This window comes from Propithecus coquereli, unplaced genomic scaffold, assembly GCF_000956105.1.
Source record: "Propithecus coquereli isolate 6110/MARCELLA unplaced genomic scaffold, Pcoq_1.0 Scaffold1, whole genome shotgun sequence".
NCBI classification, from domain to species: Eukaryota; Metazoa; Chordata; class Mammalia; order Primates; family Indriidae; genus Propithecus; species Propithecus coquereli.
The window spans coordinates 11712966-11739916 of record NW_012133857.1 but is presented as its reverse complement, the minus strand read 5'-3'; the positions used below and the strand labels follow the sequence as shown (position 1 = coordinate 11739916).

Genomic DNA, 26951 nt, shown 5'->3' with positions numbered 1-26951 from the left:
GGGCATCCGGGAGCCATGTTGGAGCGGCGGGAGGCGGCAGCAGCGTCAGGGATGCTGCGGTGGGGGCTGCAAAAGCCGGGGCCACACGCCAAAGAGGCTCTGGCCGGAGAGTAGATGGTGCCCAGAGGGCGGCGGCGGCGGGGAGCGACAGGCCGAGGGGCTGAGGGCCGGGGCGGCGGCAGGGGCCCGGGAGGGGGCCCGAGCAGCGGGGCCGGCCCAAGGCTCGAACTCGAGCGGGGGGCGGTGGAGGCCGTGCAGGGAGGCGGGGGGTGATGGCGAGGCGGCTGCCGTGGCGGAGTCTCGGGGGACTGTCGACCCCCATACTCCTGCTCCTTCTTCTCCTCTCTTTGTTCCCCCTCAGCCGGGAGGAGCTGGGAGGCGGTGGGCACCAGGGCTGGGACCCGGGGTTAGCTGCTGCTACGGGGCCAGGGGCGCAGATCCACGGCAGAGCCTTAGCTCTTTGTCCGGAGCCGCTCGGGGTCCGGAAGGAAGGGAGCCCTGGCTTGGAAGTCAGGGAGCCTGTCTTCGTGGGGATCCGAGGCAGAAGGCAAAGCGCCCGGAGTGGTCAAGGGCCTCCTGAGCAGCCGAACGCGGAGCTGAGGACTAAACATGGGGTCCAGGCATTGGACAGCCGCGGGCGAGAGACAGGACAGGTACCAGGGTCTCTGTTACACTGGCGCCCAAAGGTCTCCTCTTGCGGGCGGACAGAATCTTTGCGAAGAGGTAGTCTGTCGCCAGAGGCTCTTTCCCCAGGGGTCCCGAGCCCAGGGAACAGCTCGCCTCTCCCTTCGGACCTCCTGGCTCGACCCCGTGGTCCCAAGCCGGTGTCCTCCCAGTGGAATACTGGGACAAGCGCCTACAAAAGAGTGGGAGCTGCCCGCTGCTGCGGGGAATTGTGGGCACCAGGGCGCAGGGGTCAGGGCGAGAGAGCCACGATATCCCGAGCGGAGAGGACAGCCCCTTGGCGGGACTGTTTTCCCCGGGCTGTGGGATCTGTTTCCCGATTGGATTCAGCACCGTGCACTGCGAGGACAGCTCCTACATCGGCTTCAGCACCCCGTGAGTCTCGGACAGCTCCCGATTCGGCGCCCGAGCGCATGCGCTCCCGCGGTTTCTTCCGCCGCCGCTTCCTCCCGCAGCGCCCCGGGCCGCGCCCCCCGGGGGTCTGGGCCAGTCCTCAAGCGTGGAGAATACCCTCAGGGAACCGAGCACGCTTCCGTCGCGCTGCAAACCGCCACCCGCAGTTTCCGCAGTACAACTACCAGACGCTAGTGCCCGAGAACGAGGCGGCAGGCACTGCTGTGCTACGCGTCGTTGCGCAAGACCCCGACGCTGGCGAGGCCGGCCGCCTAGTCTACTCGCTAGCGGCGCTCATGAACAGCCGCTCGCTGGAGCTGTTCAGCATCGACCCTCAAAGCGGCCTCATCCGCACGGCGGCCGCTCTGGACCGCGAGAGCATGGAGCGTCACTACCTGCGTGTGACCGCGCAGGACCACGGTTCGCCGCGCCTCTCGGCCACCACTATGGTGGCGGTGACAGTAGCCGATCGCAATGACCACTCGCCAGTTTTTGAGCAGGCGCAGTACCGGGAAACGCTTCGTGAGAATGTAGAGGAGGGCTACCCCATCCTGCAGTTGCGCGCCACGGATGGCGACGCGCCCCCCAACGCCAACCTGCGCTACCGCTTCGTGGGTCCGCCTGCTGCGCGCACCGCCGCTGCCGCCGCCTTCGAGATTGATCCACGCTCGGGCCTCATCAGCACCAGCGGCCGCGTGGACCGTGAGCACATGGAAAGCTACGAGCTGGTCGTGGAAGCCAGCGACCAGGGCCAGGAGCCCGGGCCGCGCTCTGCCACTGTGCGCGTACACATAACCGTGCTGGACGAGAATGACAACGCTCCCCAATTCAGCGAGAAGCGCTACGTGGCGCAAGTGCGCGAGGATGTGCGCCCCCACACGGTGGTGCTACGAGTCACTGCCACCGACAGGGACAAGGATGCCAACGGATTGGTGCACTACAACATCATCAGCGGAAACAGCCGTGGCCACTTTGCCATCGACAGCCTCACGGGCGAGATACAGGTGGTGGCACCTCTGGACTTCGAGGCAGAGAGAGAGTATGCCTTGCGCATCCGCGCGCAAGATGCCGGCCGGCCACCGCTGTCCAACAACACGGGCTTGGCCAGCATCCAGGTGGTGGACATCAATGACCACACTCCTATCTTTGTCAGCACGCCCTTTCAGGTCTCTGTCCTGGAAAATGCGCCCCTGGGTCACTCAGTCATCCACATTCAGGCGGTGGATGCTGACCATGGGGAGAACGCCAGATTGGAGTACTCCCTAACTGGTGTGGCACCTGATACTCCCTTTGTGATAAACAGCGCCACTGGCTGGGTCTCCGTGAGTGGTCCCCTGGACCGTGAGTCTGTGGAGCATTTCTTCTTTGGTGTGGAGGCCAGAGACCATGGCTCACCCCCACTCTCTGCCTCAGCCAGCGTCACAGTGACTGTGCTGGATGTTAATGATAATCGGCCTGAGTTCACCATGAAGGAATACCACCTACGGCTAAATGAGGATGCAGCTGTGGGCACCAGTGTGGTCAGTGTGACCGCTGTAGACCGTGATGCCAACAGTGCCATCAGTTACCAGATCACAGGTGGCAACACTCGGAATCGCTTTGCCATCAGCACCCAGGGAGGTGTGGGTCTTGTGACACTAGCTCTGCCATTGGACTACAAGCAGGAACGCTACTTCAAGCTGGTACTAACTGCATCTGACCGTGCCCTTCACGACCACTGCTATGTGCACATCAACATCACAGATGCCAACACTCACCGGCCTGTTTTTCAAAGTGCCCACTATTCAGTGAGCATGAATGAGGATCGGCCAGTGGGTAGCACCGTAGTGGTCATCAGTGCCTCTGATGATGATGTTGGTGAGAATGCTCGTATCACCTATCTCCTAGAGGACAACCTGCCTCAGTTCCGCATTGATGCAGACTCAGGGGCCATTACACTGCAGGCCCCATTGGACTATGAGGATCAGGTGACCTACACACTGGCTATTACAGCTCGGGACAATGGCATTCCGCAGAAGGCAGACACCACTTATGTGGAGGTGATGGTCAATGATGTGAATGACAATGCTCCACAGTTTGTGGCCTCCCATTACACAGGGTTGGTCTCTGAGGATGCCCCACCTTTCACCAGTGTCCTGCAGATCTCAGCCACTGATCGGGATGCTCATGCCAATGGCCGGGTCCAGTACACTTTCCAGAATGGGGAGGATGGGGATGGAGATTTTACCATTGAGCCCACCTCTGGCATTGTCCGTACAGTGAGGCGGCTGGACCGGGAGGCGGTGCCAGTATATGAGTTGACTGCCTATGCAGTGGACCGAGGTGTGCCCCCACTGCGGACTCCGGTCAGTATCCAGGTTACAGTGCAGGATGTGAATGACAATGCACCTGTCTTCCCAGCTGAGGAATTTGAGGTGCGGGTGAAGGAGAACAGCATTGTGGGATCAGTGGTGGCTCAGATTACTGCACTGGACCCTGATGAAGGCCCCAATGCCCATATAATGTACCAGATTGTGGAGGGGAACATCCCTGAGCTGTTCCAAATGGACATCTTCTCTGGAGAACTGACAGCACTCATTGACCTGGACTATGAGGCTCGCCAGGAATATGTGATTGTGGTGCAGGCCACGTCTGCTCCTCTGGTCAGCCGGGCCACTGTGCATGTCCGCCTGGTTGACCAGAATGACAATAGCCCTGTGCTCAACAACTTTCAGATCCTCTTCAACAACTATGTATCCAACCGCTCAGATACCTTTCCCTCGGGCATCATTGGGCGCATCCCAGCTTACGACCCTGATGTCTCTGACCACCTCTTCTACTCCTTTGAGCGTGGCAATGAGCTGCAGCTGCTGGTGGTTAACCAGACCAGTGGGGAGCTGCGACTCAGCCGAAAGCTAGACAACAACCGCCCACTGGTGGCCTCCATGTTGGTGACTGTCACAGGTGAGTGGCAGGGGACAGACAAGTGACCCAGTGACCCCAACCTGTCAGGGCCTCAGGAACTCCACAGGGCACCTCAGACCAAAGAGGGATTTCCAAGCCTTCCAAGACTCCCTTAAGTTTTGGGTCCCTGCAACCCACAGATCTGCCATAGACCTCACAGGGACTCTGCTTAAGGTTCTTGGACAGTCTCTACAGAATCCCAAAGATTCCAAGGCATCTAGCAGACCCCATAAAGACTTTAAAGAACCATTTGCTACCCTAGGGATAGCTCCCCTCCCCACAAAATGCCAGAGATCCTGGGGTAATTCTCTGGAGGTCCTAGAAAAAGATGGTATGGGCCAGTCAGTCTACATCATACCCATGTTCAGATGAAGAGTTACTTTGAATCCAGTTTGACCCTCACCCCATCTGTGCAGGAAAAGGAGATCGGTAGTTTAGTGGTTAGAAACAGCAGCTTCCTATGGCAGCTTCAGGCTGAGAGTGAGTCCACATTGGCCTGGCTGCTGTCCCAGGGGCTGTCCGAGGCCCTGCTCTTTGGGAAAATGTCCAGAGGTCATCCTGCCTCTTTCCTCCCTCCTCTGCTTCAGTCTTTCACACACCCCTCTCTAATAGGAGGGTGCAAGTCCTGCCTCCTGGAGGCTGCAAAAGTTGCAAGACAGGCTTTGCTGGTGTTAATGTCTCAAATCTGGAGCTGGGACTCCTGGCACTGCCAGAGAAGGCACAGCATTCATTTATCCAATTCACTCAACAACCTATGCTTATTGACCACCCAGTGTGTGCTAGGGTCTGGAGACAAGGTGAACAAGGCAGATAAGCACCTCATCTTCATCTCTGTGGTGGCCACTGAAACTACACGACCCAGACGTGGAGTGGTGGACAGCTTGCTAACTCAAGAATGCTGGTGTGTGTGTGTACATGTGTGTGCGTGTGAGAGAGAGAGAGAGAAAGAGAGAGGGAGGGAAGGAGGGAGGATCCTGATCTTGCTGACCCAGGGTACTGAGGGATGGCATTGAGTGTTCACTGGGCCAGGCCCCCTTCTGGTGCTATGGGAGAGCAGTTTGCTGACCAGAGATAGGCAGTGGGTGATCTCTGACCCAGAATCCTCCTTGTTTCTTGGAGGGAATGTTTTTCTAGTTCTGCTATGCTGGGGTAGGGGAGAATGGGATGGTGTCTGAGAATGGGTGGCCAGTGGCCCTAGGTCCTCTCTGTGTCCTGAGTGGGGGTGGCCTGCTGACCATTATAACTGGGGGAAGTGTGAATTACTGAGAACTTACTTAACTTTTTGTGTGCTGTTGGGAGAGCAACTTGCTAACCCATGGGCACTGTGTGGGGTTGGTTGATCCCTGGCCCAGATCTCGCTTTGTGATGGGGGTTAGGGGAGGAAACAGCACCCTGATGCTGTGGGACCTGGTGGTCACTAGCCCCAGACTCCCTTGTGTCCTGGTGGGGTCAGCCTGTTGACTTAGAGGTGCTTGGGGCTTGGTTCGTCATTGGCCCCAGCCCTCTTGTGTCCCAGGGAGAGGCAACTGCTGACCACTGCCCCTGCCCCCACCTGCAGACGGCCTGCACAGTGTCACGGCACAGTGTGTGCTGCGTGTGGTCATCATCACGGAGGAGTTGCTGGCCAACAGCCTGACTGTGCGCCTCGAGAACATGTGGCAAGAACGCTTCCTGTCGCCGCTGCTGGGCCACTTCCTTGAAGGAGTGGCCGCGGTGCTCGCCACGCCAGCTGAGGATGTCTTCATCTTCAACATCCAGAACGACACGGACGTGGGGGGCACCGTGCTCAATGTGAGTTTCTCCGCGCTGGCTCCGCGTGGGGCCGCGGCGGGGGCTGCGGGGCCCTGGTTCAGCTCTGAGGAGCTGCAGGAGCAGTTGTATGTGCGCCGCGCTGCGCTTGCGGCCCGCTCGCTGCTCGACGTCCTGCCCTTCGATGACAACGTGTGCCTGCGCGAGCCCTGTGAGAACTATATGAAATGCGTGTCCGTGCTCCGCTTTGACTCGTCGGCGCCCTTCCTGGCCTCTGCCTCCACACTCTTCAGACCCATCCAGCCCATCGCCGGCCTGCGCTGCCGCTGCCCGCCCGGCTTCACCGGCGACTTCTGCGAGACCGAGCTAGACCTCTGCTACTCGAACCCATGTCGCAACGGTGGAGCCTGTGCGCGGCGCGAGGGCGGCTACACCTGCGTCTGCCGCCCGCGGTTCACTGGTGAGCAGCACTGAGCTTGGGGCAGGACTGCAATGCGAGCGAGGTCTGGGCATCACTTTTTTTTAATTTACATTTTATTTCAGAGTATTACAGGGGTACAAACGTTTTGGTTACATAAATTGCTTTTATACAGTTTGAGTCGAAGTGGGCATCACTTTTGAGGCCACAGGGGCTGGTGTGGGCGCGGTAAGACCAGAAGCCCCGTAGAGCTTGGCCCAGGAAGCACCTAAGGCCGCGAGGGAGTAGAGGTCTTCCGCCGGGACGGAGCTGTGGGGCTGGGCCGGGGCGGGCGACGAGGGGCGGGGCCGAGCCGGGGAGTGGGTGGGGCCAGACAGAGAGCGGCAGGGCGCATAGGGAGCTCCACCTCTCAGGGGTCTTGGAACCTGGCCTTGACGCGCGCGGACGTTGGGCCCACTCGAGCAGGGGCGGCGTGGTCGTGAATGCCTCTGACCGCGGCTTGGCCCCCAGGAGAAGACTGCGAGCTGGACACTGAGGCCGGTCGCTGCGTGCCGGGCGTCTGCCGCAACGGGGGCACCTGCACCGATGCGCCCAACGGCGGCTTTCGCTGCCAGTGCCCGGCAGGCGGCGCCTTCGAGGGCCCGCGCTGCGAGGTGGCAGCACGCTCCTTCCCGCCCAGTTCGTTCGTCATGTTCCGTGGCCTGCGGCAGCGCTTCCACCTCACGCTGTCCCTCTCGTAGGTGCCCGCCCCTTGTCTGCGCGCCTCCATGCCGCCTCTACCTGTGTGACCCTCAGATTCCCGACTGCCCCATCCTGACGTCCCCACAGGACACCGCCCCCTCCCCCGACGCCCCGCTCCTGGCGTACCCGGTTGGGCCCTCTGTCCCTGGCTCCTGGCATACCCCGTCGGGCCCTCAGTCCCTGGTCCCTTCCTCTCTCGCCCCAAAAACCTCGCAGGGATGGTGGGTGTGAGGTGGTATCCGGCTCCTGACTCCCCCCGCCCACCCCACCCAGGTTCGCGACGGTGCAGCCCAGCGGGCTACTCTTCTACAACGGGCGCCTCAATGAGAAGCATGACTTCCTGGCCCTGGAGCTAGTGGCTGGCCAAGTTCGGCTCACATATTCCACGGGTGGGTGCCCCTGCGGATGTGTGTGACGGCGAGTGGGTGCATGCGTACGTCACATGGCTGGAAGATGCAAGCCCCAAGTCCCCTCAGGTTTGCCTCACTGTGCACCTGAACACCCACCTCCATGCCAAACAGACAACAGTGAGGACACAGCTCCCTGACCATTCCCTGTGGGAAGATCTGTCTCTTCAAGAAGTGTGTGCATTTTCTATGTGTTCAAAGGCACTCTGGTCCAGCCAGTGTGGTCAACAGTGAGGGGACTGATCTGATGCATCCAGGGTGACTGTGGGAGTAGCTGTGCCTATATGACTGGGGTGGGGGTGGGGTGATTCAGCTGTCCCATATAACTCTCCACTTGCATCTCCTCCGCAGGTGAATCCAACACAGTGGTCAGCCCCACAGTTCCAGGGGGCCTGAGTGATGGGCAGTGGCATACAGTGCATATGAGATACTACAACAAGGTGGGCACCACCCCTGGCATGGAGTATGGGGGAGGTTGGGATGCTGAGCTCCACTCCTCAGGGGTTACCGTAGGGGCACTGTTGATTCTTGTGCCTCTGCCTTTAGCCTCGGACAGATGCCCTAGGGGGTACTCAGGGCCCCTCCAAGGACAAGGTGGCTGTGCTGAGTGTGGACGATTGTGATGTGACCATAGCTCTGCAGTTTGGTGCTGAGATCGGCAACTACTCATGCGCGGCTGCTGGTGTGCAAACAAGCTCCAAGAAGTGAGGCCCCCACCCCCTGGTGCCCATGTCCTCTGCCTACCAAGGCCCACCCCAACTCTTCATATACTCCATTCCCCACCCCAGCCTGCCAAACTCCTCATCCTTTCCCCAAACCACTAGATTTCCCTCTTCCCTCAAAGGCCTTGAAAGCCTATTCACCCTAGCCCTCAATCCTTTATTCTACCCCAGACTCCCTGCTCCCACACACAGGCCCCAGGCACCCAGTCCTCCAAAGCTTCCGCTTCCCAACCCTAGTCTCTCTTAATGCCCCAGGTCCCCACCCAGCCCCTTAATCTCATACCCAGGGCCCCAGGCTCTCCACTTCTCCATCCCCTACCTCAGCCACCCAGATGCCTCGTTCCTTCGTTGTAGCCCTCAACCCCAGTTCCCTGCCTTTCCCCAGAGCATCTGCCCATCTTGAGCTCTCCTTTGTATCCCCACAACTGAAGTAAGACCCTAACTCTTTCCCAGGCCTGATCCTTCCTCCTCAACCTCCCTACCCTCGGAGTCCTACCCTCTACTTCCTATGGCCCCCAGGAGCAACCCTGCTCTAGTCCCAGTCCCACCAGTGACCCAGACCCCTGACCCCCAGGTCCCTGGACCTGACAGGCCCTCTGCTCCTGGGGGGTGTCCCCAACCTCCCCGAGAACTTCCCGGTGTCCCACAAGGACTTCATCGGCTGTATGCGGGACCTGCACATTGATGGCCGCCGAGTGGACATGGCAGCCTTTGTTGCAAACAATGGCACCATGGCAGGTAGGCCCGAAGCTCCCATGAGCCCAGCCCATAGCCCTGTCCCAATCATAGGGAGGGAGTGGACGACTACATGGGTTGACTTCAACCCCGTTTCCTTTGATGGCAAGCACCATGCTACAGCTCAGCCTTTAAGGCCTGACTCCTACCAACTCCACCCCCTGAGAGAACATGGGGCTGACCTCATGGCCTTTTTGGGCCCCTCTGGGCACCAATATCTTCCAGCACTCATGCTCCCCACCCCGTGTCCTCATATCCTCCATATGCCTTCCTCTCCCAGGCTGCCAGGCCAAGCTGCACTTTTGTGACTCAGGCCCCTGTAAGAACAGTGGCTTCTGCTCAGAGCACTGGGGTGGCTTCAGCTGTGACTGCCCTGTGGGCTTCGGTGGCAAAGACTGTCGGCTCAGTGAGTGGGCAGCATGGGGCAGGAGGGGTGTGCAGGGTAAGGTCTGTTTCTAGGTTTCAGCCTGTGACCCTGCTTCTCTTATCCACTCAGCCATGGCCCATCCCCACCATTTTCATGGCAATGGCACACTGAGCTGGAACTTTGGAAATGACATGGTTGTGTCTGTGCCATGGTACCTGGGGCTGGCATTTCGGACACGGGCAACGCAGGGGGTCCTGATGCAAGTGCAGGCTGGGCCACACAGCACGCTTCTCTGCAAGGTGTGTCTACCCTTCTGATCTCAACCTCCAATGCCATCAGTAACATTCTTGTCACCTATTGCCTGGTCACACAACATGCTTTTCTGCTAGGTGTCCTGACCACATGTGACCCTGCTCTGGACCCTGACCCTTGATTCTCTTCCCCATGATGATATCCTCTGCAGGTGCAGGGTACCAGCATAGCTCTCTCTTGTGCTAGCTGCACCAGTCCACAACCCTGGTTCTATCCTCTGCCCCCTGACCTGATATAAGGAACATGCTGTCCCCTGGCACAGTGCCCTGTGTGCCAGCTATAGCCTGGCCCAATGTTCTGAACTCTGATATTGACCTCTGAGCCCTCTGATCTCACCTATCACCCCAACCTAACTTGGGGCTCTAACTCCAGGGCTGTGCATCTCTACCCACAGCTAGATCGGGGGTTGCTGTCTGTGACGGTGACCAAAGGCTCGGGCCGTGCTGCCTACCTTCTCCTGGACCAAGCGACTGTCAGTGATGGCCGGTGGCATGATCTGCGGCTAGAGTTGCAAGAGGAGCCAGGTGGCCAGCGGGGCCACCATGTCCTCATGGTCTCACTGGACTTTAGCCTCTTCCAGGTCTGACCTCTGACTCCGGGGTAGTCTGTTCTCAGCCTTCCAACCAGACCTGGCTTCTTTGACCCCACCTCTAGTCCAGCTCCTCTCAATTCCCTGCACTGCACCAAGTCTAATGTTCTTCCCCAGTCCCCCTCCTTATATCCTTGGCGAGCCCTCCCCACCAGCCAGCTGGTCCACTGTCAGGCCTTCCTCACATCAGGAAGCCCACCTAGATTTCTGGCCTGGTCTTAGGGAACCTCTGTAACTAGCAAAGCCCTGACTCTCAGAATCCCCTTCTGATCTCTGACCTGATCCCTACCCACCCCAACTCAAGATCAAAGAATTTCAAGGTCTGCTCTGGGTCTAGGAGGGAGGGGCCTATCTGAGGCTGGCTTTTTTTTTAGCCAGTCAAATTTAGCAGTGGGGGGTTGTATGTCAACTTTAGTGACACTAATGTTAATAAGTTCTGATAACCCACTACCATCGGACCAGCCTGAGGCCGGCTTTTGACTGAAACCTCCCTATCACATGTCACCCATGCCCCAGTGGTTTTTCTATGCTTGGGAGCTGCTCATTCCCAGACAATTCCTTTGGCACAGAGGGACAAAGCGTGGCCATGCAGGGCTAAAAGAAGGCCAAGACTGATTCTGGGGTATGGCAGGGATTCATCAGGACCCCCACCCCCAGTGCTGACTGTCCTCCCTTCTCCAGGACACCATGGTGGTGGGGAGCGAGCTGCAGGGCCTGAAGGTAAAGCAACTCCACGTGGGAGGCCTGCCCTCCAGCAGTAAGGAGGAGGTTCCTCAGGGTCTGGTCGGCTGTATCCAGGTGGGGGTCAGCATGGGAATGTGATATGGGACATTAGGATCAGTGGCCAGAGGTCAGGGGCTCCTTAGACCTGAAACGAAGCATTCGAGTGGGAGTTGGCATGAGGGCATGGGTGACCCAGAGTTATCAGAGATGTCAAGCCTTTCTGTTGTGTTAGAGGTGAGAGTCTACCTTAGATGATCAAGGGTCACTAGGGATCTGTGTCAGAGACAGCGCAATTAGGGTCCCACAGGGACCCAATTCAGGGGGACTGAACTGGGGATATTTTGGGGGCCTGGGGTTTTGGGGGGGTCTTGGGGAGACTGCATGTCATGGGTTATCAGACCGGGTGGCTGGCTCTGCAGGACTTGTGCCTTGACATGGGTCTTACCCCTTGCTGGCTGTGTCCATAGGGGGTGTGGCTTGGCTCCACACCCTCGGGGTCCCCGGCCCTGCTACCCCCCAGCCACCAAGTGAATGTGGAACCTGGCTGTGTTGTGACCAACGCCTGTGCCTCTGGGCCCTGCCCACCCCACGCCGACTGCCGAGACCTTTGGCAGACCTTTTCTTGCACCTGCCGGCCAGGTGGGCCTTGAGAGGGTTGGGGGATGGGTGATCTGGGCAGGAGCCAGGGGCCCATGGCAAAGATGGGGGATCTAGAGGGCCTGCAGGAGGGAGGGATGGAGAAAGACAGGTGCCTGTTGCCTTCCATGCTCTGTGACCAGTGTCCTGAGCTTCTTAATCCAATCTGCAGGTTACTACGGCCCAGGCTGTGTGGATGCCTGCCTCTTGAACCCCTGTCAGAACCAGGGGTCATGCCGGCACCTTCCAGGTGCCCCCCATGGCTATACCTGTGACTGTGCAGGTGGCTATTTTGGGCACCACTGTGAGCACAGGTGAGAGGCTAGGGGCTGAGATGATGGGGAGACCTGGTGGAGACAGGGAGAGTCACTGAGATATCATGGAAGCATCTCTCCTGGTTGTTCACCCCCAGGATGGACCAGCAGTGCCCACGGGGCTGGTGGGGGAGCCCAACCTGTGGCCCCTGCAACTGTGATGTTCACAAGGGCTTTGACCCCAACTGCAACAAGACAAATGGGCAGTGTCACTGCAAGGTGTGCCTGGCCCCTGACCTTTTAACTCTTCCTTGGACATGATCTGTGATTCTTGTCCAGCTTGCTGACCTCTGTCACCTGACTTAGGGTCTAACCTCTTACCTATGTCCTTTGACCGAGTTGCCATCTCTCATCCTTGACCCTAACCCCTCCCTTGCCTTCATCTGTGGCCCAGTCTTCCTCCTGGCCTTTGAGCACTATTCTCTTTACTCTTTGCCCTTGACCATTCCCCAAGCCCTGACCTCTGACTTCAGGCCCCAACCCATTCTCAAACAGGAGTTCCACTACCGACCACGGGGCAGTGACTCATGCCTCCCATGTGACTGCTACCCTGTGGGCTCCACCTCGCGCTCATGCGCACCCCACAGTGGGCAGTGCCCCTGTCGCCCAGGAGCACTTGGCCGCCAGTGCAACAGCTGTGACAGTCCCTTCGCCGAGGTGACAGCCAGTGGCTGCCGGGGTAAGTAGGCTCCGCCCAAAGAAGGCTGGTTCCAGCATGCTTCCACCAAGTATTAGCAGCATGCGTGGCTCCTTGGGTAGAGACTCTGGAAGCTTCTGAGGAAGACCACTTATATCCAGGGATCCCTACGTTTGCCCCAAGTACTTTGCCGACCTGTCACAGAATCTGACAGCTCCTGAGAAGCCAGCAGGAGTGGTGGACAGTGGGCCTGGAGTGGGCAGTGGAGGGGCAGTAAGTGTGGCTGCCACTTGCCCCAGACCCTGGCTGCCTGCCTCAGCACCTTCTCTCTCCCTAGTGCTCTATGATGCCTGCCCCAAGTCCCTGAGATCTGGTGTGTGGTGGCCCCAGACCAAGTTTGGCATCTTGGCCACAGTGCCCTGTCCCCGGGGGGCCCTGGGTGAGTATGTCGGGGGCAGGGGCTTTGCTGAAGGTAGGGACGGGCCTTTTCTCTTACTGCTAGAGCCGTCTCTTTTCCTGAGTTGGGTGGCCTTGCTCCTGCAAAGAGGTGGGAATGGGGTGGGAGTTGATGTGGGCCCCTCACTACCTCCCAGGGGCTCTGGGTCCCTCCCTAAACCCTCATTGAGCCTCCCTCTGTTTCTCTTGGCTTCTGGGCAGGATTGCGGGGTGCAGGTAAGGGGTACGTGTTTGCTCAGGTGTGCTGCCCCCTCCCACTGCCAGAGCTTTTGCAGATCCCTCCCGCTGCCTGAGATCCCTGCAGACCCTTCCCTGCTGCCTGAGGTCTCTAAAATCTACTCCTAACTGCCTGAGGTCCCTGAGGCCCCTTCCTGCTGTCTGAGGACCCTGGAAGCCCTTCCTTGATGCTTGAGTTCCTCAGGGACCCTCCCTATTGCCTGGGGACCCTGCAGATGCTTCCCCATTTTCTAAGATCCTTGCAAACCCCTCCTCAGTTCCTGAGGTCCCCACAGGACTATTGCCACTTCCTGAGGTCCTTGCAGGCCTCTCCCTACTGCCTGAGGTCATGAAAGATCCCTCCCCTCTGAGGACCCTATAACTCCTCCTTGCTGCCTGAGGCCCCTCAGAACACTCCCTGCTGCTTGAGGTCTCTGCAGTGGCTGGACAGAGACCGTCTGTGTATGCATGCTTGTGTGTGTCTTTCTGTGCCTGCGCACGTGTATGAGAGTCTATATTGGAGGGACGGGATTTCTGTGTTTAAGTTAGGGTCCATCTTGTTGGTGGCTACAAGCTTCTTGAAGAACCAAGTCAATTCTCATTCTACCTCCATCCCAATAGACAAAGGAGAGAGATGACAGCAAAGTCACCACTGAGGCAGTTAAAACTATGTGAACCCTCCCACCTCACTTTGGTCACAGGATATTCCTGGAGGACCCCATCTGTGTTGGCATGTCTGTGTGTGTGCGTGAGCATTGTGTGTCTGTGTGCTTGTCCTGGTCCATGCGTCTGTGTACGTGCAGCTGTGAGCATTGTGGGTGTGTGTCTGTGAACACTGGCGTGTCTATGAGCCTGTCCTGGCCCGTGTGTGAATGTGTTTCAGTGTGAGTGTGTCTGCAGCCCCATCCTGGTGCTTTCCTTTATGTAGTTGGTGCTCGAGAATGGTCCCTCAGGAACAAGTGCTAGGGCCCGCCTGGGCTTGGGCTGCTATATCCAGGGGTCCAGCCATAAATGCCCCCCTGGGATAGGAGAAGGTGCTATGGTCACCTCCTCAGCAAAGGGATCCACACCCCAGGCCTGACCAGGGCTTTCCTGTCCCCCAGGTGCTGCTGTGCGGCTATGTGACGAGGACCAGGGTTGGCTGGAGCCCGACCTCTTCAACTGTACCTCCCCTGCCTTTAGAGAGCTTAGTCTGTTGGTGAGACTCTGCCCAGACTTTTCCCTGCACCCAAGACCTTTGCTGGCTCCGATCCTGGCCTCAGCCACCCCAGGCCTGTGGCAGGTCCCAGATATCATACCCCAGGCCTTGACCTCCTGGGCCTTTTCCGGTTGCCCTTTGAATTGGCAACCCTTCTCCCTGTGAGGCTTTTGAGAAAGGCCTAAGGGATCACAGAACAACTACCCTCATCCTTGTCCTGGCAGCTGGATGGCCTAGAGCTGAACAAGACAGCACTGGACACTGTGGAGGCCAAGAAGCTGGCTCAGCAGCTGCGGGAGGTGACTGGCCACACTGACCACTACTTCAGCCAAGATGTCCGTGTCACTGCCCGCCTGCTGGCCCATCTGCTGGACTTTGAGAGCCATCAACAGGGCTTTGGGCTGACTGCCACACAGGATGCCCACTTCAATGAGGTGGGGCTATGCCCTGTGTTCCCAGTCCCCTGGCCCTGGCCCCCCAGCTCTCTGCCCCTGGCTCCCCAGCCCCCAGCCCTGGACCGCCAGCTCAGGCCCCTCCTGTCCTCTGGGGAAATGAAGGTCCCAGGCTGTCCCTCTTCCCTTGTCCTCTCCAGCTCCACCCCACTTGCCTGTTGGGGCCCTCTGAGCACCTGGCCAGACCCGTGATGCCTGCCCTATCCCCTCATATATCCTCACTACCTGGCTGAGCCCTCTTCCATCTCCATCCTTCTAGAATCTGCTGTGGGCCGGCTCTGCACTGCTTGCTCCAGAGACCGGGGACTTGTGGGCGGCGCTGGGGCAGCGGGCCCCTGAGGGCTCCCCAGGCAGCGCAGGGCTGATGCGGCATCTAGAGGAGTATGCGGCCACGCTTGCAAGGAATATGGAACTCACATACCTGAATCCTGTGGGGCTGGTGACACCCAATATCAGTGCGTGGTGGGTGGGGCGGGGCAGGGCAGGGGGCCAGGAAAAGGCAGGGACCTAGAGGTCTGAGGGGCTGGGGCTACTGATGCCAACATTCATGGCAGGAGGCTGTGCCACCACCCTCAGCATTTTGCAGGGACAGGGTCTGCTGGTAGCAAGGAAAATGTGGATTGTGGGACTTGGGTTTAGGCTGGGTGTAGGAGGGAGTGGGACCCTCAGCATGGGGAAGAGGGTCTTGATGGGCCTCCTCCTTCTTCCTCCTGGGCAGTGCTCAGCATTGACCGCATGGAGCACCCCAGTTCAACTCGGGGAGCCCGTCGCTACCCCCGCTACCACAGCAACCTCTTTCGGGGCCAGGATGCCTGGGATCCTCATACCCATGTGCTACTACCTTCCCAGTCCCCTCGGCCATCTCCATCTGAAGGTGAGGGCCCTTGGGGGACCCATGGACCAGGTTCTGTCTCCCTGTCCCCCACAAGCCAGACCCTATGTTGCCCTCCTGCCAACTTCCCCCTTGCAGACCTCCCCCATGTCAGACCTCCTCCCCCTCTCCACAGATGACCCCTCCCAGGCCTTGAATAGTCCCTTCATAGGCTCCTGCTTCCCATCCCACAGTTCCAGACCTGCAGGGAAAAGATCCCTGTGCTTGATGCTGGGTTGGGTTCAGAGCTGGGTTTGTGGGTGCTTGGGGTTGGAGGACACTGACAGTGGCTCTTCCCCCTTTCCCCGGCAGTTCTGCCCACAACCAGCAGCATGGAAAACTCCACTGCCTCAAGCGTGGTCCCCCCACCACCACCCCCAGAGCCAGAGCCTGGGATCTCCATTGTCATTCTCCTCGTTTACCGCACTTTGGGGGGGCTGCTCCCTGCCCAGTTCCAGGCCGAGCGCAGAGGTGCCAGGTACCCAGGCCCCTCACCCCTGAGCCTCCTATGAGCTTGTACTCAGCCCACCATTCCCTTCTTTGGTGGTAGATGAGCAGGTTCACAGACATACAGAGTTGCTCCTGTGCACAGCTTCAGGGAGCCTTGTCCATGCTCAGTTCCATGTCAATCGTGCTCTCTGGATTTGTGCAGAGGTGTAGAGCTGCAGGCTGACAGACACAGAGTCACAGATGGGGGCAGTCACACACAGGAGGGGTACATGAGCCAGGTACAGACAGGCCATATGGCTGATAGAGACGGATAAAGACAGGCTGACTGATGGAGGTCAGATGGGGCAGGCGGGAGGGCAGAGAAAGCAAATGGTTGCAGATCCTCTGGAGCTGCTCAGGCCTCAGACTTCAGTCTGGGCAGTGAGTCTGAAGCCCCAGAGCAGCCCAGCATAGAGGCATCTCAGAAGCAGCATCCACTCTGGGGACATCCCACACCCTGGGTCAGCCATGGCAAGTGGCATGAAGACAGGGTGAGGTAGGCAGGCAGAGCTTGGAGAGGTCAGCAGTGGCCAAGCCCAGGTGGGGTGTCTCCTCAGGCTGCCCCAGAACCCTGTTATGAACTCTCCAGTGGTCAGCGTGGCTGTATTCCATGGACACAACTTCCTAAGTGGTGTCCTGGAGTCCCCCATCAGCCTTGAGTTCCAACTGCTACAGACGGCGAATCGGAGCAAGGCGATCTGCGTGCAGTGGGACCCGCCTGGCCTGTGAGGACCCCCATTCTGGAAACCCTTGGTCCCCCTGTTAGCTCCCAGAAGGCCAATTGATAATCCCAGCCTGCCCCACAGCCCTTCTCACAATCCCTCACAAACCTCTGCCTGACCATGGGGCACTCCCGCGATGGGGTGGTAGGTCTAAATGCCCTGTGGCTGCAGGGTGGACCAGCATGGTATGTGGACAGCACGGGACTGCGAGCTGGTGCACAGGAACGGGTCCCACGCACGGTGTCGCTGCAGCCGGACGGGCACCTTTGGGGTCCTCATGGATGCCTCCCCCCGTGAGGTGGGGCTGTGTTCAATGTCCTGAAGAAAGGTGGGGTCAAAGGGACAGAGAGATTCTGCCCAACACTCCAGCGACCATCCCTATCTCTGCAGCGGCTGGAGGGCGACCTGGAGCTGCTGGCTGTGTTCACCCACGTGGTCGTGGCCGTGTCCGTGGCTGCGCTGGTGCTGACCGCCGCCATCCTGCTGAGTCTGCGCAGCCTCAAGTCCAATGTGCGTGGGATCCATGCCAACGTGGCAGCCGCCCTGGGGGTGGCAGAGCTCCTGTTCCTGCTGGGGATTCACAGGACTCACAACCAGGTGCAGGTTCAGGGCCAAGGGAGCTGTGTTCTGATGACCCCACCTCACCCAGGAGGCCTGGGGCCAAAGCTCAGGGTCAGAGGTCAGGGATGCTCAGATTGAGGCCAGGGTTTGGGGCAACCTGCCGGGGTAAGATGCCATGGTTTAGAGGTCAAGGTGGGAAGCGGATACCTGAGGGGGGGGGTCAGAGGTGGGGCGAGGCAGGAGCTGTCCTGACGCCCCCCTGCCCTGCCCTCAGCTGGTGTGCACTGCAGTCGCCATCCTCCTGCACTACTTCTTCCTCAGCACCTTTGCGTGGCTCCTCGTGCAGGGGCTGCACCTCTACCGCATGCAGGTTGAGCCACGTAATGTGGACCGTGGTGCCATGCGCTTCTACCATGCCCTGGGCTGGGGCGTCCCTGCTGTGCTGCTGGGTGAGGGCCCTGCCCACTTGCCCATTCAGGGCTGTGACCCCTGACCTCTAGCCGTCACATGGCCTGACCCCGACCCTGCCCCAAATCCCAATTGTGACCCCCAACCTCAACCCCCTGCATCCCCTCTTCATGGAGGAACCTGCTCCACCCTCACCCACCTTCTTCCCACACATGGGAGGGTCAGCAGCTCTAGAACACACCTCTCAGTTCTACCCCTTGTCCCCAAGGCCTTGCTGTTGGCCTGGACCCTGAGGGCTACGGGAACCCTGACTTCTGCTGGATCTCAGTCCACGAACCCCTCATCTGGAGTTTTGCTGGCCCTGTCGTCCTGGTCATAGTGGTGAGTGCCCTGTACTTGGCACCCACCTCTGTGCTTCCTTCATGGGGGGAAGTGGGGGGCTTGCCGCACGTGTGGTCTGCGGGCTTCCTGGGCTTGGCCTCCATTTCTGTTCTCTGGTCACGGAGTGAGCACTCCCCACTCAACTGGCACGGAGATGGGGGTGTGGGGTCACAGACTCTCCTGCCTCTGCCTCTGCCTCTGCCTCTCTCCTTCCCCATCTCTCAGTCCCTGTCTGGTTCCCGATCTCCAACTTTTTCTGTGATTCTAAACACCTCAGTTGTTTTGTTTCTGATCTCTGTGCCTTTGTGTGCATGTGTGTGTGAGAATTTCTCACTGGTTCTGCCCCTTTTACTGTGAGTCTTAGTCTCTCTCTGTCCCTTCTTCTCTCTGTCTGTCTCTCATCGTCTCTCTCTCTCTCTCTCTCTCTCTCTCTCTCTGCCCTGCCCGGCCCCACACATGTGGTCGTGGGTCCAGATGAACGGGACCATGTTTCTCCTCGCAGCCCGCACATCCTGTTCCACAGGGCAGAGGGAGGCCAAGAAGACCTCTGCACTGTGAGTTGGCTGGCTGGGGGAAGGGGGGCATTCTCAGGATGGCAGGCCCCTCCTAGGTGGGGTCTGGGGTCCCGAGAGCATCCCTGGTGCAGGTTGGGCTCCAAGTTCTGATGAAGGGATGAAGTCACACCTGCGCTGGCCTGCAGTCCTGCCCAGTCACCCTCGCTATACTCTGGCCCAAATGTGCTTCCACCCTGCTGTCTCTCCTTGTCCCCTGGGTGTCCCCAGAGTGTCCCTTGGCCTAGGTGTCTCACTCTGCCCCCTGCCCAACGTGTGGCCTCCTATCTTCCATGCTTTCCTTCATGGCCCCACACTCACCTGTATTTTCCCCATGTTTTCTCCTGGCTCCCTGAGTGCTCTCTTGGTACTTTGTATGACCTCCTATCCCCCCAGTGTCCTCCAGAGACCCCCATGTTTCAGTGTGGGTTCCTTTTCTTCCATGTCCCCTGCATGAGCCCTATATGAGCCTTGTGTGTCCTCCTGTGTCCTCCCATGTCCCCATAGCAGGACCCTTCGCAGCTCCTTTCTGCTCCTTCTGCTGGTCAGTGCCTCCTGGCTCTTTGGCCTCCTGGCAGTCAACCACAGCATCCTGGCCTTCCACTACCTCTATGCCAGCCTCTGTGGCCTTCAGGTAACCCTGGCACCCTTCCCTCACCCCAGTGGGCCGACAGCAGGCTTGGCCCAACCCTAGGCAGGGCATTGACCCTGGCCTGTGGCTGACTCTTACTGGGTGACTGTTGTCAGGCCAGGTGCTAGCCCAGGCCAGACACTGGCCCTGGCTGCTGACCCCAGGCCTGGAGCTGACTCTTAGCTAGACTCTGACCCCGGACTGGGTGCTGATCCTGGATTGACCTTTGCCAACACTGAGGCTCCTAGCCCCTTGCTGATCCACACTGACCTTTACCAATCCAGTCTCTAATGCCACTCTGGCCTCTGCTCCTGCTGACCTTGCCTGAACCCCTTACTGAGCCCCGCTGGGCTCCTCACTGCCTCATACCAACCTGCAGTGACTGGCCCCTGCTGACCCACAGGGACTTATACTGGCCCCTGGTGGCCCCCTGCTGACCTTACTCCCACCTTCTCTGACTTTGATCTCTCACTGCCCTTTGCTAAGCCCACACTGACCCTTACTGACCCACAGGGCCTGGCAGTGCTGCTGCTTTTCTGTGTCCTGAATGCAGACGCCCGGGCTGCTTGGACACCAGCCTGTCTGGGCAGGAAGGCAGTGCCCGAGGAGGCTAAGCCCACGCCTGGGACGGTGAGGGGTTGTCAGGGCTGGGAGACCTGGGGAGGCCGGGGTTCGAGGCTTCTACAGGGCTGGCTCACATTCCTATCCCTGCCTCCCCCAGGGCCCAGGGGCCTATAACAACACGGCCCTCTTTGAGGAGAGTGGCCTCATCCGCATCACTCTCGGCGCCTCCACTGTCTCCTCGGTGAGCAGTGCCCGCTCTGGCCGGACCCAGGACCAGGACAGCCAGCGGGGCCGCAGCTACCTCAGGTGAGTGGAGTGGCCTCCTTGTCCAGCCCCATGTTACCAGGGGGCCTTACCGGGTCCTGGGATGGGCAGCTTCACCCATCTGGGCCATCCGGGGCCCTCCTGCTGCTTCTGCCCCAGACGCCTCCTGCCACACACCCAGGGATGCCCTCAGAGCCATTCCACCTGCAGCTGGCTGTGCACTCAGATACTCTAGCCTCCAAAGCACCCCATCACATCCCTTTTTGATGGGGGCTCCTACGTTTCCAGGGACAATGTTCTGGTTCGACATGGCTCAGCTGCTGACCACATTGACCACAGCCTCCAGGCTCACGCTGGCCCCACTGACCTGGATGTGGCCATGTTCCATCGAGATGCTGGTGGAGTTGGGGGCCTGGGTCAGGGAGGAGGGAGGCAAAGGATCTCTCCCTGATTGATCCCCTTTTCTTCTGCCCCAAACTGGGAGCAGTGGCTGACTGGAGTGGGACAAGCTCCCCCAGGTCACTGCCTCAGGAGGGCACCTACCCACCAAGACCTGGTTCTCTCAATCCACTCCTGCTGGCCCACCCCAGGATAAGTCCCGGCCCTTCTGTTCCCACCTCCACCCCAAGCTCTGCCCAGGTCCCCAGACCCAGCCCCCTTGCTGTACCCACCTCAAGACCCTCAACCCCAGGTTCTCCCCTTACCCCCAAGTCCCTTGCCTCCCCAAGTTTACCCTCCTTCTGACTTTCCCAACTCCAGGCGCAGACTCCGACTCCGACAGTGACCTGTCCTTGGAGGAGGAAAGGAGTCTGTCCATCCCATCTTCAGAAAGCGAGGACAATGGCCGGACACGGGGGCGTTTCCAGCGTCCACTCCACCGGGCAGCCCAAAGTGAGAGGCTCCTTACCCACCCCAAAGGTGATGGGAGACCTCTGACCTCGTGGGTGACCAAGGGACACCCCATTTCCTGCTTAGGTGTGATGCACGGACCCTGCTATCCCTTGATGGTGCCTGGGACTGACCCATTGGGAACCTCTGGGGTCATGATAGGGACCCCCATGCGCATCTCCCCATCCAGCCTCCCGGCAGTGCTTGGGAGTCCCAGGAATGGCCTGGTACAGAGTAACGAGGTCAGGGATGTTACGGAGTGGCATGTCATCCCTCCAGCCCCCTGTCTTCCCTGTGGGTTTGGGTCCAGCCTGGCCTTCCTGACCCCTGAGCCATCAGATTCCTCCACTTTCAGTCTCCATCCACCTCCAGTTAAGGCAAGGGGGCTTATCAGGAACCCCTTCCCTGGGTGGTTCCACTGATCTCTGGGGACATGCCCTCCTATTCCCACCTCTGCTCACTGGGAACAGCCAGGGCTTCAGGGGTCATTAGGGTCAGACATCGCTGAGTCTGGGTCACAGAGGTCATGAGTCACTGGGGTCAACCCAGAGGCTTCTGTAACCTACCCTGGCTCCACAGATGTGGATGGCAATGACCTCTTGTCCTACTGGCCAGCCCTGGGGGAGTGCGAGGCAGCCCCCTGTGCTCTGCAGACTTGGGGCTCTGAAAGGCGCCTGGGGCTGGACACCAGCAAGGATGCAGCCAACAACAACCAGCCAGACCTGGCCCTGACCAGTGGGGATGAAACCTCCCTGGGCCGGGCCCAGCGCCAGAGGAAAGGTATGACCTTGACCCTTGGCCTGCACTGCAGGAATCCTGAAGGCTGCCCATGCCCTGACCCCTGAGCCATCAGGCTCCTCCACTTTCAGTCTCCATCCACCTCCATTTAAGGCGAGGGGCTTATTAGGAACCCCCTCCCTCGGTGGTTCCACTGATCTCTGGGGACATGCCCTCTTATTCCCACCTCTGCTCACTGGGAACAGCCAGGGCTTCAGGGGTCATTAGGGTCAGGCACTGCTGAATCTGGGTCACAGGGGTCATGAGTCACTGGGGCCCAGAGGCTCCTGTAACCTACCCTGATCCAGGGGATTTCAACTTCCTGTTCCAAACTGAGAGCTCATCTTACTCTGATCTGGGAGTTTTCTGCTTCTCTAGCCTGCTTCATATTCTCCCTGTCCTGACCCAGGAGTTCTTGTCTTCCCATACCCTGGCTGGCACCACAGGGACATCAGGGGCCACTCCTGCCCCAACGCAAAGGATTCCTTCCCTTCCTCCAACCCCAGTGTGCAGGAGCTGCTGCCTCCCAGATCCCAGAGTCCCTGCTCTGATCTGGAAGGTTTCTGCCCCCCTATCCTGCTTTATAGTGTCCCCAAGAGGTTGTCCCTGCCCCAACTCAAGGTTTCTGCCCTCACCTTTGTATCACAGGGATGCTGGGGACTGTTCTTGCCCCAACCCAGGGGATTTCTGCACCTTTGACCCAGGCCTGCATTGCCAGGACCTGAGGGCTGTCCCTGTCTGACCTGAGGGGGAGGTTGCCCTACCCTTGCACCACGGGGACCGCCCGTGACCTGATCTGGAGGATCACTGCCTCCCCACTCTGACCCCTGTCCTGCTGCCTCTCTGGGACCCCTAGGGTTGCCTCTGCCCCTCCCCAAGGAGTTTCTGCTCCCATCCCTGAGTCACAGAGATCCTAGGGGCTGCCACATGCCTAGATTCGGAAATTCTTGCCTGTCCTCCCCACATACATACTCTGTCCCCCATTTTGTTCCTCCCGTAGGTATCCTGAAGAACCGGCTGCAATACCCACTGGTGCCACAGACCCGAGGTGCCCCTGAGCTGTCCTGGTGCCGTGCAGCCACCTTGGGCCACCGTGCTGTGCCAGCTGCCTCTTATGGTCGCATCTATGCTGGAGGCGGCACAGGCAGCCTTTCGCAGCCAGCCAGTCGCTACTCTTCCCGAGAACAGCTGGACCTGCTCCTCCGGAGGCAACTGAGCCGAGAGAGACTAGAGGAGGCCCCTGCCCCTATTCTGCGTCCCCTGAGCCGGCCAGGTTCCCAGGAACATGTGGACGCTGTGCCAGGCCGCCCGGAGCCCAGAAATCGGGGCAGCACCTTGCCACGGAGGCAGCCACCCCGGGACTACCCTGGCGCCGTGGCTGGCCGCTTCGGGTCACGGGATGCACTGGACTTAGGGGCACCTCGAGAGTGGTTGAGCACGCTGCCCCCTCCCCGCCGCACCTGGGACCTTGACCCACAGCCCCCGCCTCTGCCCATGTCTCCTCAGCGGCAACTCTCAAGGGACCCCCTCTTGCCATCCCGGCCCCTGGACTCTCTGTCTAGGAGCTCGAACTCTCGGGAGCGGCTGGACCAGGCGCCTAGCCGGCATGCCTCACGAGAAGCCCTCGGGCCACCCCCACAGCTGCTCAGAGCTAGGGAGGACCCAGCCAGGGGCCCCAGCCATGGCCCCTCCACAGAGCAGCTGGACATTCTCTCCTCTATCCTCGCGTCTTTCAACTCCTCGGCCCTCTCCTCTGTGCAGTCCTCAAGCACGCCATCGGGCCCCCACACCACTGCTACGCCTTCTGCCACAGCCTCTGCACTTGGGCCCTCCACGCCACGCTCTGCCACCTCTCACAGTATCTCAGAGCTGTCACCGGACTCAGAGTAAGCATGGTGCCGCCACCTGCTCACACCCTTGTCAGCTTAGGGCAACCTCCTGTGTACCCTGCTCCATGTTCTGCCACTGAATAGGGTGAGGGTTGGCAGATATGTATGGCCCACCCCAGCCTCAGCACAGCCAAAGGCCATAGGCTGGGGACAGAAATCTAGCAGGAAATGGGGGTGTGACTAGCAGGGACATGCCAGCCAAATGATAGGAGCCAGCCACCCTTCCCTGCACCTCCCAGGCTAAGGAGAGATAGGTGCCTTCCAAAGGGCTTGAGCTAGCACAAGCAGAGGACAGGGGTCAAGGCCCAGAAGTGGGAGGTAATCTGGTGAGTGCAAGGGGCAGGGGAAGGGAGCAGGCTTGGCTTAGGAGGTTGTATGTGATAAGGAGGGGCCTGAAGTTGTGCCAGGATATGCCAGGCCGAAGAGCCAACTTTGTAGAGGGTAAATCATTTGTTCATTGATTTCCTCAGTCGATATGAAGGTCTTCCTGCGGTGGGCACTCTCGGGTGGGCCTCATGGGAGCTGAGTTGGGACCTGGTGCAGCATCTCAGGTGCCGGTGGGGCATCTGTGGGGGGGAGATGGCAGATGGACCTGGGAAGTAACTGCATGCACAGGAGTCAGAGAAGAAGTGGTGGGGTGGGAGCAACCAGCAGTCGCCAGGTCTTGAAAGCCAAAAGGACAGGTGAGTTCCAAGGAGAACAAACAGGCGGGTCAGGCTCTGTGAGGGCTTATAGGGTAAGAGATGGCTTTGGGGGAAGGGACCCCCGGAGTGGAGAAGGGGACCAACAGAACTGAGCAGGACCCAGTGTTGGGAGAGGACAAAGGAAGGTGAGAGGAGCAGGGGATTTGGGAGCCTGAGGCTCCAGAGCGATGCTGGGGGTATGGATGAGAGGGAGCTGACTCCCCACCAGGGTCCCCCCGCGGTCTAGCCTTGGGGTCTGGCTGTGTGCGAGGTGCGCTGGGGACTGAGCAGGGGTTCAGGCTCTGGAGTCACACAGGTCTGAGTCTAAGTTCTATGTCTCACCTCATAAGCTGTGGGCCTTGGAAAGGTATAAGCCTCTCTGAGCCTCAGTTTCCTCATCTATAAAAGGGGTTGTAGTAACAAACTCAGATGTGGAGATTTATGAGACAATGTCAAGTGCTTAACATAGCATCTGTACATAGTAGGTGCTTTGGAAGCACTTAGAGAACAGACCTAGGTGGCCGAGGAGCCTTGCTGATGAGTCTGGGGGTGCAGAATGGATGGAGTGGGCATGAGGGGGCATGAGGGGTTGGGGGCTGAGAGGCAGGGGTAATGGCAGAGGCGTGGGGAGGTGGACCAGGCCAAGACTGGTGGGAGATCCCAGAGCCACCTGAGTCCTCTCAATATCGACCTTTGATTTCCACCCAAAACTCTACAGAGTTCCCAGAAGTGAGGGTCACTCCTGAGGGGCCAGCGGTACAGACGAGGAACAGCCGAGGACGATGGAGGGTTTGAGCTAACAGAAGAGACTCCAGGAGTTGGGGGCTGATCCCAAGGCAGCCTCTGCCTCCCACCCTACACAGCTCTGCCCCGTGAGGTTATGAGGTTCTGAGGTTCCATGTGCATCTGTGAGCATGTGTGTGACAGATGCAGGGATGGAGAAACTGAAGGGAGGACTTTTATATGTTTTGTACCTTTGTAACCAGAGAGATATGCCTATGTTATTTTTCAGCTTTTCTGTCTCCCAGGGGTCTGAGGCTGGGCTGGGAGGGGGAGGAGGACAGAGAAAGAGAGAGACAGAGTTTGGCCTCACGTGGGTCCCTAGCAAACCATATTCTCTTACTGGGGTGGAGTCAGACAGGTGGGACAGAGGCCTTCCTACCCTCCCCTTACCGGCAAGGTGGACCTGAATATTGCCAGGGGCCCAAGTACAGAATTGTTCCTTGCTTTTTCTTGAATGCCCCAAAGGCCAAACTTCTGGGCTGGGGGTTGGTCTTGGAAACAGGGGTCCTCTGGCTTCCTCATGGGGGCTTGTTCATGCCTCCCCTCCCTGTGGATGTGTGTGTTTATTATGTGGAGTCCCTGCCACTTACTGCCTTATGACCTAGGACTGATGCTGTGGGGTGCTGGTGGAGCAGCAGATGTCATGTTTACAGAGCAAGGCTTCCCTGGCTCCTGTGAGGGGCTCGGGCCCTGCAGAGGGTGGGGGAGGGGTTGTTCACCTGCCCCTGGCCCTGCTGTGAGCAAAAGTTGTCTGTGGTGCCATTTGATTCTCTGACACTGCCCTCTGCTAGAATTTGCTCTGAAGGGTGGGTTGGGAGGGTGAGCAAGGGGAGCAGAAACAAGGGAATTCAAGACCCAGAATGTAGGTGCCACTGCCTCCAGAGTTTACAGGATCCTCCCTGGCCCTTGGCACCGGGCTGCTGGAAGTGACTCAGTTCCACTCCTCCTTTATTCCCTTAAAAAGGGAAAAATGACTGTTAGGACCCTGTTCACAAAACACTCACTTTTGTTACTTTGTCTGATGTCCAGAACTGGGGACTTTAAATTTTTATTGCTTTGTTTAGAGGTAGAGATTTAAAAAAAATTTTTTTAACTTTGTTTACAACTTAAAACTTTGAACTTTTACACTTTGTTTACAGTTGTGAATGTTTTTTTTCCCCCTCTTTGTTTACAAGTAAAAGGTAGGGAAAGTGGGAGAGGGGCTTGGAGGACCCACCTGTGAGGACCCTGGACCTGGCCATCTTGAGCTCTCCCAGGCCAAAGGTCAGCCCTGAGTCCCTTGTTTAACAGCAGACCCAGAGGGCCTCAAGAGTAGGCACCCTCTTTCCACAGGGATGGTGGTTGTGTATGGCTGGGGGGTGGTCTGTATAGACACCTCCCCACCCCCCACCCCATGCATACTCTTGGGAGGCAGTTTCCTAGGAGATTAAAAATTGTACTTCACTGACTGGTGCCAAATCCCACCAGCCAGGACCCAAGCTCTCCTTACCCAGAATGATCCCAGCCCTTGAAGGGCTGAGTGGCCTGCTAAGGGTGGGAGGGTGTCCTTGCTTCGGCCTAGGTTCTATAGATGCCCCTCCCTGGGGGTACCCCTCTCCAGCCCAGCAGTCCTCTTTGCTGTCTGTGTAAATTGTTCCGTGAAGCCGCGCTCTGTTTTGGGAATAAACTTCTATAGAAAACAGTTGTTGTCTCTTTCTGTCATGGGGTGCAGGATAGTGACTGTGAATGATTCAGGCCAGACTGACCTTTGGGAGGAATCTGAGCCCCCTCCAAGAATATCTAGCTATTTTTAGCCCA

The 26951-nt window shown here is 58.8% G+C and overlaps 1 protein-coding gene across 1 annotated transcript; it reads left to right on the top strand.

Moving 5' to 3' along the window:
• CELSR3 (cadherin, EGF LAG seven-pass G-type receptor 3) lies at nucleotides 1-26835 on the top strand. The gene is made up of 35 exons (XM_012637850.1): nucleotides 1-4020; nucleotides 5579-6229; nucleotides 6698-6923; nucleotides 7202-7317; nucleotides 7687-7775; nucleotides 7882-8039; nucleotides 8632-8795; nucleotides 9073-9198; nucleotides 9289-9458; nucleotides 9866-10051; nucleotides 10742-10858; nucleotides 11251-11422; nucleotides 11592-11733; nucleotides 11832-11952; nucleotides 12229-12412; nucleotides 12708-12809; nucleotides 14146-14240; nucleotides 14465-14674; nucleotides 14952-15147; nucleotides 15411-15566; nucleotides 15876-16041; nucleotides 16610-16777; nucleotides 16946-17072; nucleotides 17165-17371; nucleotides 17610-17784; nucleotides 18012-18124; nucleotides 18599-18678; nucleotides 19186-19309; nucleotides 19820-19936; nucleotides 20028-20176; nucleotides 20423-20532; nucleotides 20894-21052; nucleotides 21602-21802; nucleotides 22800-23685; nucleotides 25090-26835. The coding sequence occupies exons 1-35, from the start codon at nucleotides 273-275 to the stop codon at nucleotides 25115-25117; spliced, it is 9939 nt and encodes a 3312-aa protein (XP_012493304.1). The 5' UTR covers nucleotides 1-272; the 3' UTR covers nucleotides 25118-26835.
• The last annotated feature ends 116 nt before the right edge of the window (nucleotides 26836-26951 follow it).

Excerpts from the sequence above, each read along its gene's own strand:
- CELSR3 (XM_012637850.1), top strand. The coding sequence starts at position 273 with ATGGCGAGGCGGCTGCCGTGGCGGAGTCTCGGGGGACTGTCGACCCCC. Across the intron at positions 11,423-11,591 it reads TTCTTGCACCTGCCGGCCAG|GTTACTACGGCCCAGGCTGT; the intron begins GTGGGCCTTGAG and ends TCCAATCTGCAG. Across the intron at positions 20,533-20,893 it reads CATGTTCCATCGAGATGCTG|GCGCAGACTCCGACTCCGAC; the intron begins GTGGAGTTGGGG and ends TCCCAACTCCAG.